The 14,047-nt window shown below is 50.7% G+C and overlaps 6 protein-coding genes across 6 annotated transcripts; 3 read left to right on the top strand and 3 right to left on the bottom strand.

Moving 5' to 3' along the window:
* Nucleotides 1-154: 154 nt before the first annotated feature.
* CABS01_13098 (uncharacterized protein) lies at nt 155-787 on the bottom strand (the record flags this gene model as incomplete). The annotated part of the gene is made up of 1 exon (XM_060546444.1): nt 155-787. The coding sequence occupies one exon, from the start codon at nt 785-787 to the stop codon at nt 155-157; it is 633 nt and encodes a 210-aa protein (XP_060395342.1).
* Nucleotides 788-1,560: 773 nt separating this feature from the next.
* On the top strand, nt 1,561-2,849 carry CABS01_13097 (uncharacterized protein; the record flags this gene model as incomplete). The annotated part of the gene is made up of 2 exons (XM_060546443.1): nt 1,561-1,779; nt 1,878-2,849. The coding sequence occupies 2 exons, from the start codon at nt 1,561-1,563 to the stop codon at nt 2,847-2,849; spliced, it is 1,191 nt and encodes a 396-aa protein (XP_060395341.1).
* Nucleotides 2,850-3,975: 1,126 nt separating this feature from the next.
* Nucleotides 3,976-5,466, top strand: CABS01_13096 (uncharacterized protein; the record flags this gene model as incomplete). Its single annotated transcript, XM_060546442.1, has 3 exons — nt 3,976-4,339; nt 4,393-4,675; nt 4,725-5,466. The coding sequence occupies 3 exons, from the start codon at nt 3,976-3,978 to the stop codon at nt 5,464-5,466; spliced, it is 1,389 nt and encodes a 462-aa protein (XP_060395340.1).
* Nucleotides 5,467-5,894: 428 nt separating this feature from the next.
* On the top strand, nt 5,895-6,983 carry CABS01_13095 (beta-eliminating lyase; the record flags this gene model as incomplete). Its single annotated transcript, XM_060546441.1, has 1 exon — nt 5,895-6,983. One exon carries the CDS (start codon nt 5,895-5,897, stop codon nt 6,981-6,983), a length of 1,089 nt encoding a protein of 362 aa, XP_060395339.1.
* A 37-nt stretch (nt 6,984-7,020) lies between these two features.
* CABS01_13094 (uncharacterized protein) lies at nt 7,021-7,680 on the bottom strand (the record flags this gene model as incomplete). Its single annotated transcript, XM_060546440.1, has 2 exons — nt 7,021-7,436; nt 7,515-7,680. The coding sequence occupies 2 exons, from the start codon at nt 7,678-7,680 to the stop codon at nt 7,021-7,023; spliced, it is 582 nt and encodes a 193-aa protein (XP_060395338.1).
* Nucleotides 7,681-8,207: 527 nt separating this feature from the next.
* CABS01_13093 (cytochrome b5-like Heme/Steroid binding domain-containing protein) lies at nt 8,208-13,156 on the bottom strand (the record flags this gene model as incomplete). Its single annotated transcript, XM_060546439.1, has 10 exons — nt 8,208-8,827; nt 8,882-9,079; nt 9,147-9,440; nt 9,507-9,758; nt 9,819-10,091; nt 10,145-11,891; nt 11,949-12,008; nt 12,066-12,125; nt 12,186-12,549; nt 12,648-13,156. The coding sequence occupies 10 exons, from the start codon at nt 13,154-13,156 to the stop codon at nt 8,208-8,210; spliced, it is 4,377 nt and encodes a 1,458-aa protein (XP_060395337.1).
* Between the last annotated feature and the right edge of the window lie 891 nt (nt 13,157-14,047).

Genomic DNA, 14,047 nt, shown 5'->3' with positions numbered 1-14,047 from the left:
ATTTTACAAGGAAATCGGGATCATGAAAGCCAATTTCATGCAATCACTACTTCTTTTACTCTTTACGTCTACCTATCAAGTGACATGCAGCATGGACATTCGCTCTACTGTCACCCCCCTTACCAGGGCGCGTAAAGCCCTCTTCATAGCCTGACTATTTGGTTCCGTCCTCCTCGTTTGAACAAATCATACTCTCAAAGTCGTATCTCAAGTCCGACAGCCCAGGCCCCTCAGAGTCCAGCTCGTTTCCATCCTCATCAAGATAGATGTAATCATCTACTGAAATGTTGACGGGCTCTTCCAGCTCTTCCATCTCACTGCCACCCTCAGATGACTCCTCCAAGTCTGACGGCTCTTCTGACTTGGACCAGTATTCGCCCCCACACATGCGGGCATGATCTGCACAAAGCTGATAGTCAGTTCGGAATGTTGAGTTACTACCAAAGATGAACCCGTGAGATGCTTCCTGGGGAGCAGAGCGGTCGTCGGCTTGGGAGGGGATACCAGGGAAATTGATGGAGTTGCAAGGACACGAGGGATCATTGCAGAACTCTTCTTGTTCTGGGTGGTCCTCAGTGTCGAGATTGTCTGAAGGTACGGCCACTTCGGTGCTCGGCACTGGCTGCGCTTCTACGGGGATAGGCCTGACACTAGCCCCGCGAGAAAACCGGCGAATTGTGGCCAGGAGCGCCAATCTTTTGATATCGGCACCTGAGAGACTGGCCAAGTGTCGCTTGTCTTCTTCACTGAACTGTTCAAATAGGTGAGCAGCGTTGCTTGCGTCCATTTTGGTTTGCTTTGGTACCTTGTAAGGGAGGGCGAGGCGTTGGAAATTCTTGTTCGGTCTAGTCTTTCGAAGAGTTTTCTTCTCGTGTAAGTTTTTGAACTTGTTTGGTTAGGAGTTGATGCGTTGTAGATGAGTCTGATGACCTCTCTAAACTCATAATATGACCGCATGGTGAGTGCACTTATATAAGATACTTCTCGTGGTGCCACGATGGTTCAGTGCGGTCTTATTGTTATCAAAGGGCTTTGAGAGAAAGACTTCGGGACAAAAAGATCTTCAGGACAACGGCATTATCTCAAGGAAGTCAAAGAGTGGCTGAGGACATTGACAATGAATGACTTTGTTTCCAAACTCATTGGAAGCCCTCATTTTTACGACTAGACTCTTGAATCCATGTTTTGCTCCAATCTTCGCCATTGTTTCATTCTCTTCCAATCTGTTTGTGTCTGGTTAAATAAGCTTCCGTTCCCCGGCCTAGACATGGATTGCTATTAATGAGTACCGGACTTGGTGTGGATGTCGTTGAAGCCTTACCTCTTCGATGAAGTCAATGTGGTGAACCACCTTCCTAAAGAGGCAATGGGAAGTCCGCACCAACTATTGGTCCCGAGACATATCTTACGGCGCAGCTAGACACCCGGTGAGGGGACTTTCTTCTGGGGTTACATACAGGGGCTTACGGCATTTGTTTGGCTCTCATACTTAAGTCGCAACCGAGCTTCGTGGCCTTCAATCACACCTTCATTCTTACTGAATACGACGCACCGACTGAGATGAAGCATTTTCGATTTCCAATCGTGGCCCTGTGGGCAACCCAAGCCTTCGGACAAGACATAGCACAGCGCCCCCTCCATGAAGAAAACCAAGCTGTGAGAGATGTGCCTCACGTAGTCTCAAAGGACCTTGATGAATTTATTGAGCGAATTCGGGAGGAGTGGCATGCTCCAGGTCTAGCCGTTGCAATTGTCGACGGGAACAACACTTGGGCAAAGGTAAAGATCGCCCCGCCCCCCCGTTTCGACTTCGCGTGGTCTCGAGTGCAAGAGTTGGCAACACTTCACAATTGGCAATGGGGGACTGATGTTCTCAGGGTTATGGCTACGCCGTTCTTAATTCTACACCCGTCACCCCGCACACGCTTTACTACACCGGCAGTACCACCAAGTCCTTCACTGCCGCCGGCATCTCCCTTCTCATCGACAATGCAAGCGCGACCTCGTCAGTGTACCCTGGACTCAGTTGGAAGACGCCGGTATCCCACGTTCTCCGCGATGACTTTGTTCTCAGCGATGAGTGGGCTACGGCTCACATCACTCTCGAGGACGCTATGAGCCATCGGACAGGCTACCCTTCCCATGATTTGGCACCGGCTGCTACGGCTCAGGAGACTACCCGCCTGTTAAGACATCTACCAATGGCTGCGGAACCACGCACGACCTTCTTGTACAACAACAAGATGTTCGGGGCCATGGGCCATCTTATTGAGGTCTTGACTGGATCATGGCTGGGCGATTTCTTCCGAGAGTACCTGTGGGAGCCTATGGGCATGAACGAGACGTTTTTCTCTCTAAGAGATGCCGAACAGAGTGGCTTGGTTCTCGCCAAGGAGTACTACTACAATCCAGATGACGGAAGCTACCTGCAACTACCGCACGAACCTTCTTCTGGCGAAGAAGGCGCAGGTTCCATTGTGTCAAACGTCCTCGACTATGCCAAGTACCTGCGCATCATGATGACCGAGTCCGCGCCGATCTCCAAGCCGGGACATCGAGAGGTGAAGACGCCGCGCACTTTGGTGGCTCCTGCGATGGAACCGTTTACTGGGCCTGTGAGCTATGCCTTGGGGTGGTACACCGCCATTTTGGGAGGCGAGCAGGTGTATTTCCACAGCGGTGGAGTCAACATGTTTATCTCGATGATGATGATGATTCCTTCGCAGCAGATAGGCGTGATCGTCTTCACCAACACGGATGTCAAGGCTCCGCAGGTGATTGCGACCCATATTCTCTCGGAACACTTGGGAATTCCTAAAGACAAAAGACCGGATATGAACAAACAGTAAGTTTCCTCCAAGGTCTTTGGCTATTCGGAGGCCTAATGAAAGAAAAGATACAAAGATAGGAAGAAAGCTGAGCTGGAACATTTGCAGGCTTGCGCAAGCGAGCTGTACCCTTCGCTTCCGATCCCGCCTTTGTTACCAACGTTGCCCATCCCAGATCACGTCGGGGAATTTCATAACACTGGGTTTGGCACTCTCGAGGTAGTCTTGGATTGTTCGAATTCCGTTGTCAAATGCGAGCTTCGTGTTCTTGGAATAGGAGGGGAGGCGTTTGCGCACCTTGCACCGATGATATACCTCGAGCCAATGTCTGGCAATCATTGGCTTGGTCGAGGATACATGGGAGGAAAGAAGGCACAGACAGTTGGCATCCCGATACTATGCGTACCCGTTGAGTTCAAAGTCAATATTCTTGGCAAGGTCTCGCAAATTGGTGTCGGGCTGAGGTTGGAGGGGGGCGATGCGCCGCTTGTCTGGTTTGACCGCGTCATTGTTCCGTTAGAGGCATGATCAATGCTTTGGTAGATCTCAGGACATGCTTCGCGGAAAGACATGTAATATTCTCATTTATTTGTCTGGATTCGCAAGCTATGGCGGACAGCATTTCGTGTCTTTCACCGAGTCCCGACACGACTGGGGAGACCTACACAAAAATAAAGCATTTGAATCCCTATCCAAATCGATGCAACTAGCCCTTCAACTATAAGGAGTCCCGATCGCGCCCGAAGAGCAAGCTCACGGTGCCACCATAACGGCATTCCCGGCACGGAGCATTCGGTGGTGGGGCCGATAGCAGGTCCCCACGACGCCAGTAAGGTACCTGATAATCTAGTGTGCGACAGAAATGAGTCTGCGACTTTCCTCCTACAAACTCCCAACTGAAGAATGGAATTGAGAGCTTTGAGTCACTCAGCAATCTGCGCATGATGCCGCCCTCCAGAAACACTTCTCACGAGGAAGATAAGAGCTCTTCAATGAGTGAACAAGAACGAAAGTAGGTGGAGTTAGCTGGTGAACGGCAGCACCCCATTACCCCCAACGAAAGTCGCTAACGAGGGGCTACATCAACCTAAGACGACTGCGCAACCGACTATCACAGCAGGCTTTCCGTCGCAGACAAGCGGAGCGTATGAGGGAGCTGAGTAGCAGAGTGAACACCGACCAGAAGTCTGATAATGAGCGGATCGAGGAGCTCCAGCGTGAGAACAGGCAGTTGCGGGCGCAACTCGTCGATGTTCAGGCAAGGATGTCGCGACTGCTTGCCAACATTCAAGGTTTGAGCGACTCTGTGTCAAAGACTTTGAACGACACAGGATCTCAGGACAGCAAAGTCTCTGAGGAGACAGAAGATCATACGTTACAGCCCTCAACATACGACAAGAAGCAGACTGATTACGAAGGGCCCCCTTTTCCAGGACCATCTATGCAATTGGAACCTTTCGACACATCATCACTGAACTTTGACCCGCCGCTTGCCCATCATCCTGGTCCAGGTAAGCGATTCAAGATCTTGAGATTCATCGATCAGCAACCGACGGTACTCCAGGTCAATCTGAGGATGCATTTCTATCGTCGGAACTCATCAATGTTACCGGAACCAGCCCCCTCTATACCCAGATCCCCAACATCTGGAGCTTCGAGTACCAAACCGGGATAGAGCCGTACCTGACTGCCATGGCTGCATCTCAGGAGTCGAGCATGGCACTGAGAAAAGACATGCCGATATCAAATTCGCCGTTCTCGGACCACATAAAGCTCCTCCAGCATCTTCTGAAGAGCAAGCTGGCGGCAAATGGCTTCAATCCGGATAGCCAACCGTCGATGCAAAGGTGAGTAGACCTTATGCCACAAGGACGCATGACTGACAACTATGTTCAGCATATATCAACCAGTTCTCATGGTCTTGTCCATGTTTAACAGCATGACGCGACCGGATGTCATGGCATGGTACGCCAAAACGCGCTTTTTCCACATCATCGAGCTTACGGCCTGGCAACTCTACCCCTCGCCCGCGACATTCCAAAAGCTACACCAGCGGTATCGGCCCACCGACATGCAACTGAAGCATCCGCACCCGCGCGTGATAGACTGGATACCGTTCCCCTCGATCCGGGACCGATTGATAGAGCTCCACGCCGCCAACCCTCTTATCGACCAGATATTTTGCGACGCCGTCTCGGGATACGTGGTGGAAGCGGTCATGTCCGAATTGATAAGCGACGCGCCTCAAATTACAGTTTACGTCCGGGTGACAGACCTTATCGCAGCCATGTCATTGTCATCCGGTGCCGGCGGCAACGATACCCCAGCCAGTCTCCCCGCCCTGGATATCACCACTCTCTTCTCGTCTCCGTCTCATGCTCGTGCAGCGTTCAAGCAGTTGAACATGGATAAAGGTGCATCGTACTACAAGATTGACCCGGCCTTTTACGCCAAATATCCAGAACTCTACGACCAGTCAAACGACCTTACAGCAAACGGCGTACCGCTCAAGCCAAGATCGCAAAAGGTTCTTACGTACCCGAAACCCCTCGACGACTCCATGGTTGAGACCTACCGGAGTTTCATAGACTTTTCCATGGATGCCACCAGCACCATCTCCTCAACGACGGCCTCGTGATGTGTGTCTTGGGCCACCTCTTCCCCCCGCATTGTACTGCACTGCACGGTCAACCAAACACTTCATGCTTTCCCGAGCACCGGAACCCCGGACTGTCAACCCGCACCTATCCGTTGTCACGCCGCATGTAACCGTCAAGTTTTGCAGGTAATCTCAAGGACCATGACATCCGTAGTTTCGGGAAAGTCTGATAACGCTTTTTTTTTGTTGAGCGCTGACCCACCGCGATCGCACTGACTATCGTTGACTAACGTTCCACTTACTAACGCTCGGATTTTGTCATCGTCTGAAAGCTTCGGTGGGCTTTGCGGTGGGGATGGGGACTTCTATATAGATTTACCGAGAAACTGGACCAGATTCTCATGATTCCATTGACTCGTTTGAATCTCGTTGTTGTTTTTCGTCTCATCGCCTATTTACAGCATAATATGCCTTCACAATTCCCCGCTCCCACGGCGACTCCTCGCTACAGCTTCTTGGACGATTACAGCGAAGGAGCTCACCCGGCCCTGCTCAAAGCCATTCTTGCCGGCAACACATCTCAAGAAGCCGGCTACGGAGGCGACTCATATTGCGACCTTGCCAGGCAACGGATACGTCGGCACTTGGGTCGCGATGATGTTGGAATCTTCTTCGTCCCCAGCGGGACATCAGCCAATGCCATATCCATCGCAGCGTGTCTAAGGCCCCACGAAGCTGCCATTGCCGCAAGCTCGGGGCACATTGTCACAAGAGAGACTGGTGCGGTGGAAGCCAGCGGGCACAAAATAATCAACGTCGCGCCAGTCAATGGCAAGTTGACAACCCAGAGCATTCAACGCGCGGTGGACGAGAACTGGCATTTCCCCCACATGGCAAAGCCGAGGTTGGTGTACATCTCTAATGCGACGGAGATTGGGACGATATACAAGAGAGACGAACTTGCTGCAATTAAGCAGGTTTGCGAACAAAACCAGCTGATACTCTTCCTCGACGGCGCACGCATCGGGACAGCAGTAGCATCAAAATCAAACGACATGACGCTGCACGATATCCTTGAGTTGACAGACATCTTCTGGATCGGAGGCACAAAGAATGGAGCGTTGCTTGGAGAAGCTGTGGTCGTCAAGGACGCTCGTCTAGCGACCGAGTTCGAGTTCTACGTCAAGCAGCATGGTTCGCTTCTGGCCAAGAGCAGAATCATGGGCGCGCAGTTTGCAGAGCTTTTCAGAGAGGATCTCTATTTCGACCTCGCGCGGTTAGCTAATTACTGCGCCGAGACGTTGTCCAGCGGTATTGCTGCAGCCGGGTTCTCGGTTCACGCTGTGACGGAGACGAATCAGGTGTTTGCGGTGCTGCCCATGAGCTTGATCAAGGTTTTGCAGGAGCACTTCATCTTTTATGTATGGGAGAAGCGAGGGGATGATGAGGCTGTGGTGAGATTGCTCACAACGTGGGCGACGGAAACGACAGAGGTTGAAAAGTTTGTCGGTTTGGTTCAGGGCTGGTCCGCTGGAGCTGCCGAAAGTCGAATTTAATGTTTCCAAAATAGAATAATACCAATTAGAACATGCATTACTTCAGCGTCCCAATGGCCTTTTCAACATCGGGAATCTCAGAGGCAGTCGTGGCGGGACCACCCCATGTAACCTGACCCTTCCCATCAACAGCCCAAGCTCCGGAAGTCTGCCATCTGTTGCCGCTCTCAGTGGGCCTATTGGCGATTCCCTCTTCACGAGAGAGCTTGAACACATCCGAAAGCGCCCAGGGACTCAGTACGTGCCAGAAACTCGATGCGCCGAGTCCCCATCCGGCGTACACGTCGCGCTCTTCGTTGGCGATGACTTGGACCGGGTTCTTATCGCCGGGTCCGCCGACCTCGGACAGCCATTTCTGTGTGTGCGACTCTGACGAGTGAGAGACGGCGATGAAGGCGATTTCGGGATGCTTCGATGCTGCTTCGCGGAGCGTGATGAAGGTCTTCTCGGCGACTGGTGGGTGAGGTATGTGAGTCTCACTGACGATCCTACGGAACGAAACCCTATCCATCGTTTGGGTCATTGACTAACATGGGCATCCACAGTGCCGCAGGAAAGCGATTACAGCGGGTTTACCACCATCCCTGGGCAGTGTGAGCTGGTCGGTGCTCGGGGCCGCGTCGCCTGCTTTTGGTGGGTTGGACAGGGTCAACGATGTTGGGGACATCCATGACGTGAGCTCCTGCATGAAAGACATGATGCAGCTGAGTTCTATAAGTACAATTGTTGCAACTGGGACGATGTTGTTGAGAGAATGTGTAACCCCCAAGAATGAAAGTCTGCAATGCCCATGTCGGTGTTGGACCTCGACGAGAACGACAGCGCTACTCCATCACGTCATGGTTTGTCATCACTTGACACCATTCAGACTAGGTAGGCCGATGCTTGCCCCGGCCGGAGTGGAGTAAGGGGATCTCGGCCGAGTCCGTGGCTGATTTGATGCGGAGCTGTCTTTTCAACATTCAAGTTCAACAGGTGGATATTGCCACGAAAATTGAGTGCGGAGAGTTCAGCTCTCTTAGACTGGCGGTTATTTGAGGAACTCTGTCGTAGAGTACAAAACCATCCGAACGCAGTGAAGATAGTGATCCGAGACTCGATCAATAAGGGAAACAACCAATTCCATTTCGGCGCCAACAACAAAAAAGATCCAGGAATGCTTCAGACATCGGCAATGTATGTCAAAAACTAAAGCAAGCTTGGCATGTAGATGCAAAGCAGTATCTATCGTCGCTTCCTCGGGGGGCCCTCATCGATCTCGAACACAGGCTTGCGCTTTCTGATGACCTCGAGTGCTCTCCTCGACATACCGGGCGGAGCGGCGTCTTGTTGGGCACTACATTCTCCTTCCTCTGATTGTTTCTCTTGAAGCGCACTACCAACTGTGTCCTTGGCGCTGTTCTGAGGCGGGCAAGCAGCCGGTAGAGTTGATTCATCTGAGGCAATCACCTCTTGCCATGTTCGGGCTATCTCCCTCATGATCTTTTCGTCCTTGCGACGTCTGAGATCGGCCTCCAATCTGCTCAATTGTCGCGTCTTTGAACTACTTGCCTTACTTTCCGGTTCCTTGCCTTTAGTGTTTCTGTTACAGCTGGTTCGAGATTCTTCCTCCTCGAGCTCCATAGCCAAGCTGGGCTGATTGACCTCGTCAAGTTGATTGATCATGTTTTGAAGAAAGGTTGCCGTCGGAGTGGGCTCGAATACTTCCTTCTTCTCGGACTGCTCCTCTCTTGCGACTTCTTTGGCCTTTTCTATGGTGTCAATGTGAGGAGCAATGTCGTCTTCTGCCGGTGGTTTCGGAGCCTTTCGAGGGCGATTGGCCCAGATAGGCATCTTATACCGGGCTAGAAAAGGGGTCAATAACATTTCACCCAAACTGATCGCAAGACTATACTCACGAGCAACCTTTTTCCTAGGATCCCAGTTGACAATGCGCCTACCATTCTCTTCGTTCTTTTCCTGTACTAGAACCGCACAGATGAGATTTTCGCAATGGGTGTCAAGGTACGTTCTTAACTCCTCATCCCCTACAATACCTCCGAGGAAGGGTTTGAACTTGGAGTAGATGGGATTGCATGATCCGTAAAGCATCGCAGCTGGGTTTTCACGAGTAAGAAACTTGTGAGGTAGAATTAGAGACAGAATAGTACGAAGTACACTCACCTGTTAAATCGTAGGCGAAGCCATCTGAAGCCACGAATGCGTCGTATTGGATATCACGGCCCTCGTCGGTATGTCCATCGAACATTCTGAGTTCCTCTGGCTCGATTTCCGGAAGACTGTAGCCTATTGCCTCGACTGTTGCTACAATGTAGCCCCTGAGACAAGCAAAGCGCATGAGGGGCCCGTCATCATACTCTTCTGCTTGCAGAGCCTCCGTGGCATCGAGTCCGAGGTAGGGAGAAAGAGAATCTGCAAGGTCGGGGAACTTTTCATGCTCCTCTGAGTCTTTGAGAGCTGCACCATCAGGAAGTCAGCATATTTTCAAAAGCCTGATTTCGTGACGATATCATTCAAGCTCACCTTCCACCGAGAAGACCTCCCTGCCGAATCTGATTTCATGTGGAAGCACAGGCCTGTCATTAACAAGACTTTCCATATCATCATCTGCATATTCTTGTCGCTGCTCGATCAAATTGCCAATGTACAACTCCTGCAAGCCTTTGAGAACCCGGTTGCGATTTGTTTGGTGGTACTTATTGAAGAGATCTGTAATGTCTCGTCCACCATTTTCGACCAAACACTGGAGCCCCCCTGGATGTGTTTCGGCATAGTCTGCCATATGATCAGTCATTACCCTCTTAGTTCTTTAGCCTTAGCCATCTTTTCACTTACCAGTGATGTTGTAAACCTTGTTCTCAATCGCAACATACATCCCTGTCTCTCTGAACTCGTGTCTTCTGAGTGATCGGGACGTGAAGGTTCTGACAGAATGCCTGTCGGCAACTACGTTTGGAGCTTTGGCTAGCATGCCAACCCGCCACGGTTTAAGAGACTTCTTGATCTCGTCAAGAGAGTACCCATCTTGCAGCAATTCAAGAGATGGATCTCCACTTGGGTTACTCGCCAAGAGCCTCCGTAGTGCCGGCTCTGATAAGCATTTCAAGTCTGTCCGATGTCAGCGGGTTATCAATATGCGTTGTGTCAGCAGTCATACGCACGAGTGATATCAAAAACGCTGTTGTGTATGCGGATCCATAACGGATCCCCACCGGTTCCATCACACTGAGCAATGTCATCTTCCCGCAAGATGCGAACCACTCGCCCCAAGGGCAAGGAAAGTATGTCAGCTTCGTAGAGACATTCCACTCCGTAACCAGTCAACTGAGTGCCGTAGAAAGTGGGCTTGGTGAACTCAGGCAGTTCGTCCTCATCAAGCTCGAGCGATCGACAGATGGCAGAACATTTGTGAACATCCAGGTGGTGCCCATTCTCGACCAGGATCAGCTCATCTCCGAGTACTTTCGCGTGATCGTACAGCTCAGCCACTGTGTAGTATGGTAGCTGATATCGTTGATGACTCTCACCCTGCTTTGAAGGTACAGTGACGATGCCAGCCTTCGCAAAAGCCGGCAAGTCTAGGGAGGGGTGTTTTGCCGGGTCTTCTCCGTGGAATATCTCGGCAGCTCTGTCTCCACTGTCCTTGTCTGTAGAGTTCCCAGGATTTGCACTTGAACGATGAAAGTCCAATAGTGAAAGTGCCCTACCATCGTAGGTTTGCCCAGGGTATTGAGGCACTTGAAAACGGAAGTCAAGCCACGAGGTGTAGTCGTTTGCAAAGTCGGCATCCAATTGGGCTCTTAAGCTTGAGCATTCGGCTTCAAAGGCGTCTCGCAAACCGGCTGGCTCTATGCAGAGTGACGTGTATGTATTGAATGCGGTCTCTGCTAGATCAATGTTACTGTGGCGATCACTGCGTGCCAAATATGGGTCGTTGGGATCTTGCATGTGTCGCCTTACTAACTTGAACGGCGGGTAAAACCATCTTTCCGCACATGCTGTTTTAATCTGTGCCTGGATGGCGTCTTTTGTTGACTGGCTGAGCGGGAGACTTTGGGAGATAGTCCAAGGGTTCGATAGTAGTCGTTTTGGCTGTTTCGCCGGTACGACTTCCTCTGCTCGTGCAGGTAGCGAGGCTAGCAAGAGAAACCCTATGGCCCGCCAGAACCACTGCGTCTTATTCTCATCATGAATGCGAGCTTGAAAGTTTCGTGGAAAAACTCCATATTCGAGTACGCCGTATTGGTTATAATCCACGTATAGCGGGTGAATCAATACATTAACTAGACAATCTGTGTCAAATTCGTCACGTTGGTTCCTGCGAGCTAGCGGAATCGTTAGACATGAAAGTCTGTGTCGAGGATCGACCTGGCTGTAAGGCGTCATCTGCCACATTGCGAATGTGTCTTTGAACCACGGGCGCATTCTCTGATACTTGAGCCGCCGGCTGTGCAAACTCCTCGCTGACATCCTGAGCTCATCAGCCTGGAAATTTTGAGGGACGAAGCCTTGCTTGAACCAAGCCGACTTTTCGATAGTCCAAACCCAAGGTTGGTAAAAGCCCCGATTTCCGTTCTCTCTCGTGACCTCGAGCATTTTGGGTGCCTTCAGGCTCGAATAACCATACTTGGAAACGATTTGAGTCCAGAAAGCCTCGGAAGAAAGGGAAGTATGCCAAAGTGATGGCAGAGGCCAACTCGTTTTGATGGTGGGGCTATCCAAAAGGAAGTCATAGGTAAGTGTAGGATCAGATACATGAGGGAACCTGTTGATGGATAGAATCAATGGCGCATAGTTTATGCTGAGCAAGTTTCTATCGCGTTTGGGGATAAGTCCAAACACAGTGCCTCCAAATGCATGTTGTTCAAATGACCACCCGAGCTCGCACTGGTGTTCCTGTGGGCCGAACTGGCAAAAATCATTCTTATCAGCAGATCTAGCGAGTAGAATATTCAGGTTACTTACGATCTCAAAACCGTGAAGCGGGACTCCTAATTTTTGTAGCAGGACCTCACTGCTCAAGTTCTGAAAACCGATCACATGCTATAACGAGGGTGTCCCAGCGTTAGTCGATTCTCATACAGGTGTCCTCAGGAAAAACACCCAGAATCGGTGTGGGGTTACCATGAGTTCGTGAACTAGCTGTACAAAGGAGCGCATCAGTAAGTAGCAAGTAAAAGACTCGCGAGGTCGCAGACTCACAGTGTCTGCAAGACACACCAGCGCCGCACTCTTGGAAGATTGAGTGGCGTTTGCATCCAGAAGCGTCTTTATCCCAGAAATGTTGACGAAGACCGTGATTGGCCCTTCCGATAAATCGTATGGTGCCGTCAATCCCTTGATGATTCCGTCCGGCTGATATGAGTTCAAGGTTGTTTTGTCGTTGAAAGTCCAAAATATTCTGTTTAAAAGGGAAGGCGAGGACAGCAGCTTGATCAGTTCTTTCGCAGGTTTGCGAATGATGGGAGATGATTTCATTCTCCAGATTTTGCCGACCTTACTCGAACCTGACAGAAGTGTCGTTTCATGGCTCTCAAGGTTTTCCGGGATGAGCAGAGATTGTAGCCTGGAATGAAACGCGCAATGTTAGCTCTGTCTTGAATCACACCCTACCTTGCTCTTGTCTACAGTATGATGTCAAGTCTTTTTGGAATGTGTAATTACCAGTCTCCTTCGAGGGATTTCCGCACGATGTTATCAGCAATTTGTATCGCCTTTTTAAGAACGCCCCAGATGATCGGATCGTGCGCGCTCCAGAGACGCGATCCAGACCAATTGGTGGACGAACTAGGAGGCGCAATGAAGTCAATCATCCAACGGTCCCTTGACCAAACAGGCAGCCAAGACGACTCGTCGACTTGTATTTCGTTGCTATTCATTGCTTGCCTCTCGCCCGTTGCAGTATAGGCTTCCGTCTTTGCCAATACCGCAGCTTCCCAGGTTCGCAACCCCGAGAGACTTGAAAGTTGCTGTCGCTCCGAGAGGAGAAGATCGTCCAGCTCGGGAGGAGACGGTTGTGGAATTATTTCAGAGTGTGGTTCGATGATCTCGAGTGTCTGCGGGTCAAGAGATGGGAAGATTGGGTCCATCCATGATAGGCCATTCTGTCGCAGCGGGCGTGTCTCGCCAACGCCATAATACCTTTCCCAGCAACTTTCTGAAGAGTCAGGCATTCTGGGGATGTTCAGTCTCTGACAGAATGAGTGATGCCGGAGACCAGTCTGCGTCTGAGTTCAAGACAAATTCGAGTATTGAGCAGGTAGTGGAAAAGTAAGTCGAGCGGTTGAGTGAGAGCCTTGCAACTCAGAATAGAGATCAAGTCTTTTGGTAGATCTGATTGGAATGGAAAGACGAGCGAGGCACATAAACGCCTCTCAAATGACTGAAAACAGTCGAGCGGTACAATTTTGGATCACGTTCAGCATTGTAACTGAAAACAGAGGAGCAAAAACCCAAGGATTCATGAAACCTTGGTCTTGGGCGCAAAGAACTGTTCAATGAACCTTTCGGCAAGGGGTCAACGTGGGCTTCCTGTTCCTTTGTGTCCCCGCCGATGGGATGCGTGGCCGGGGTCCTGGTCCCTTTCCGGATTCAGCGACATGGCACTGCGAATTTCTGCTATGTTTCCAGAACAATGAATTGCAAATGCTTCGAATCATGGGCATAGTAGGTAGCCGAAACTGACTTGCGAGACGCACAAAGCCCAGAGTGGAAGAGGAACTATCTGCTGAGACCACGGGTCTGGTAGGGCCAAGGTCTGGTACGCAACCTCATGTAAGATCTTGAACGTGAAACAGCTTTTTATTAGTACTCTTAGAACATCCCAGCAATGCCAATGCCAGGCGATGGTCGTTGAAGAGGTGTTGGAATTCGGCACCGTATTCTGATGTGGCAGATTTTGACATTTCTCGCGAAGGCGGGGGACATTACTGTTCGGCTTTCATGCGGGCAAAAGTGTTTGGAAGATGAACAACCTTAAGTTCGAACACATAGGTGCGTCATGAAATCTCGAATACACGCTCAACAACCTTCTACCGAGTCATCATTCAGATCAGTTCTGTTCC

The sequence above is a fragment of the Colletotrichum abscissum genome (assembly GCF_030869225.1).
Source record: "Colletotrichum abscissum strain IMI 504890 chromosome Unknown Scaffold_42.1, whole genome shotgun sequence".
Lineage (NCBI taxonomy): Eukaryota > Fungi > Ascomycota > Sordariomycetes > Glomerellales > Glomerellaceae > Colletotrichum > Colletotrichum abscissum.
This window is presented reverse-complemented; position numbering and strand designations above follow the sequence as displayed.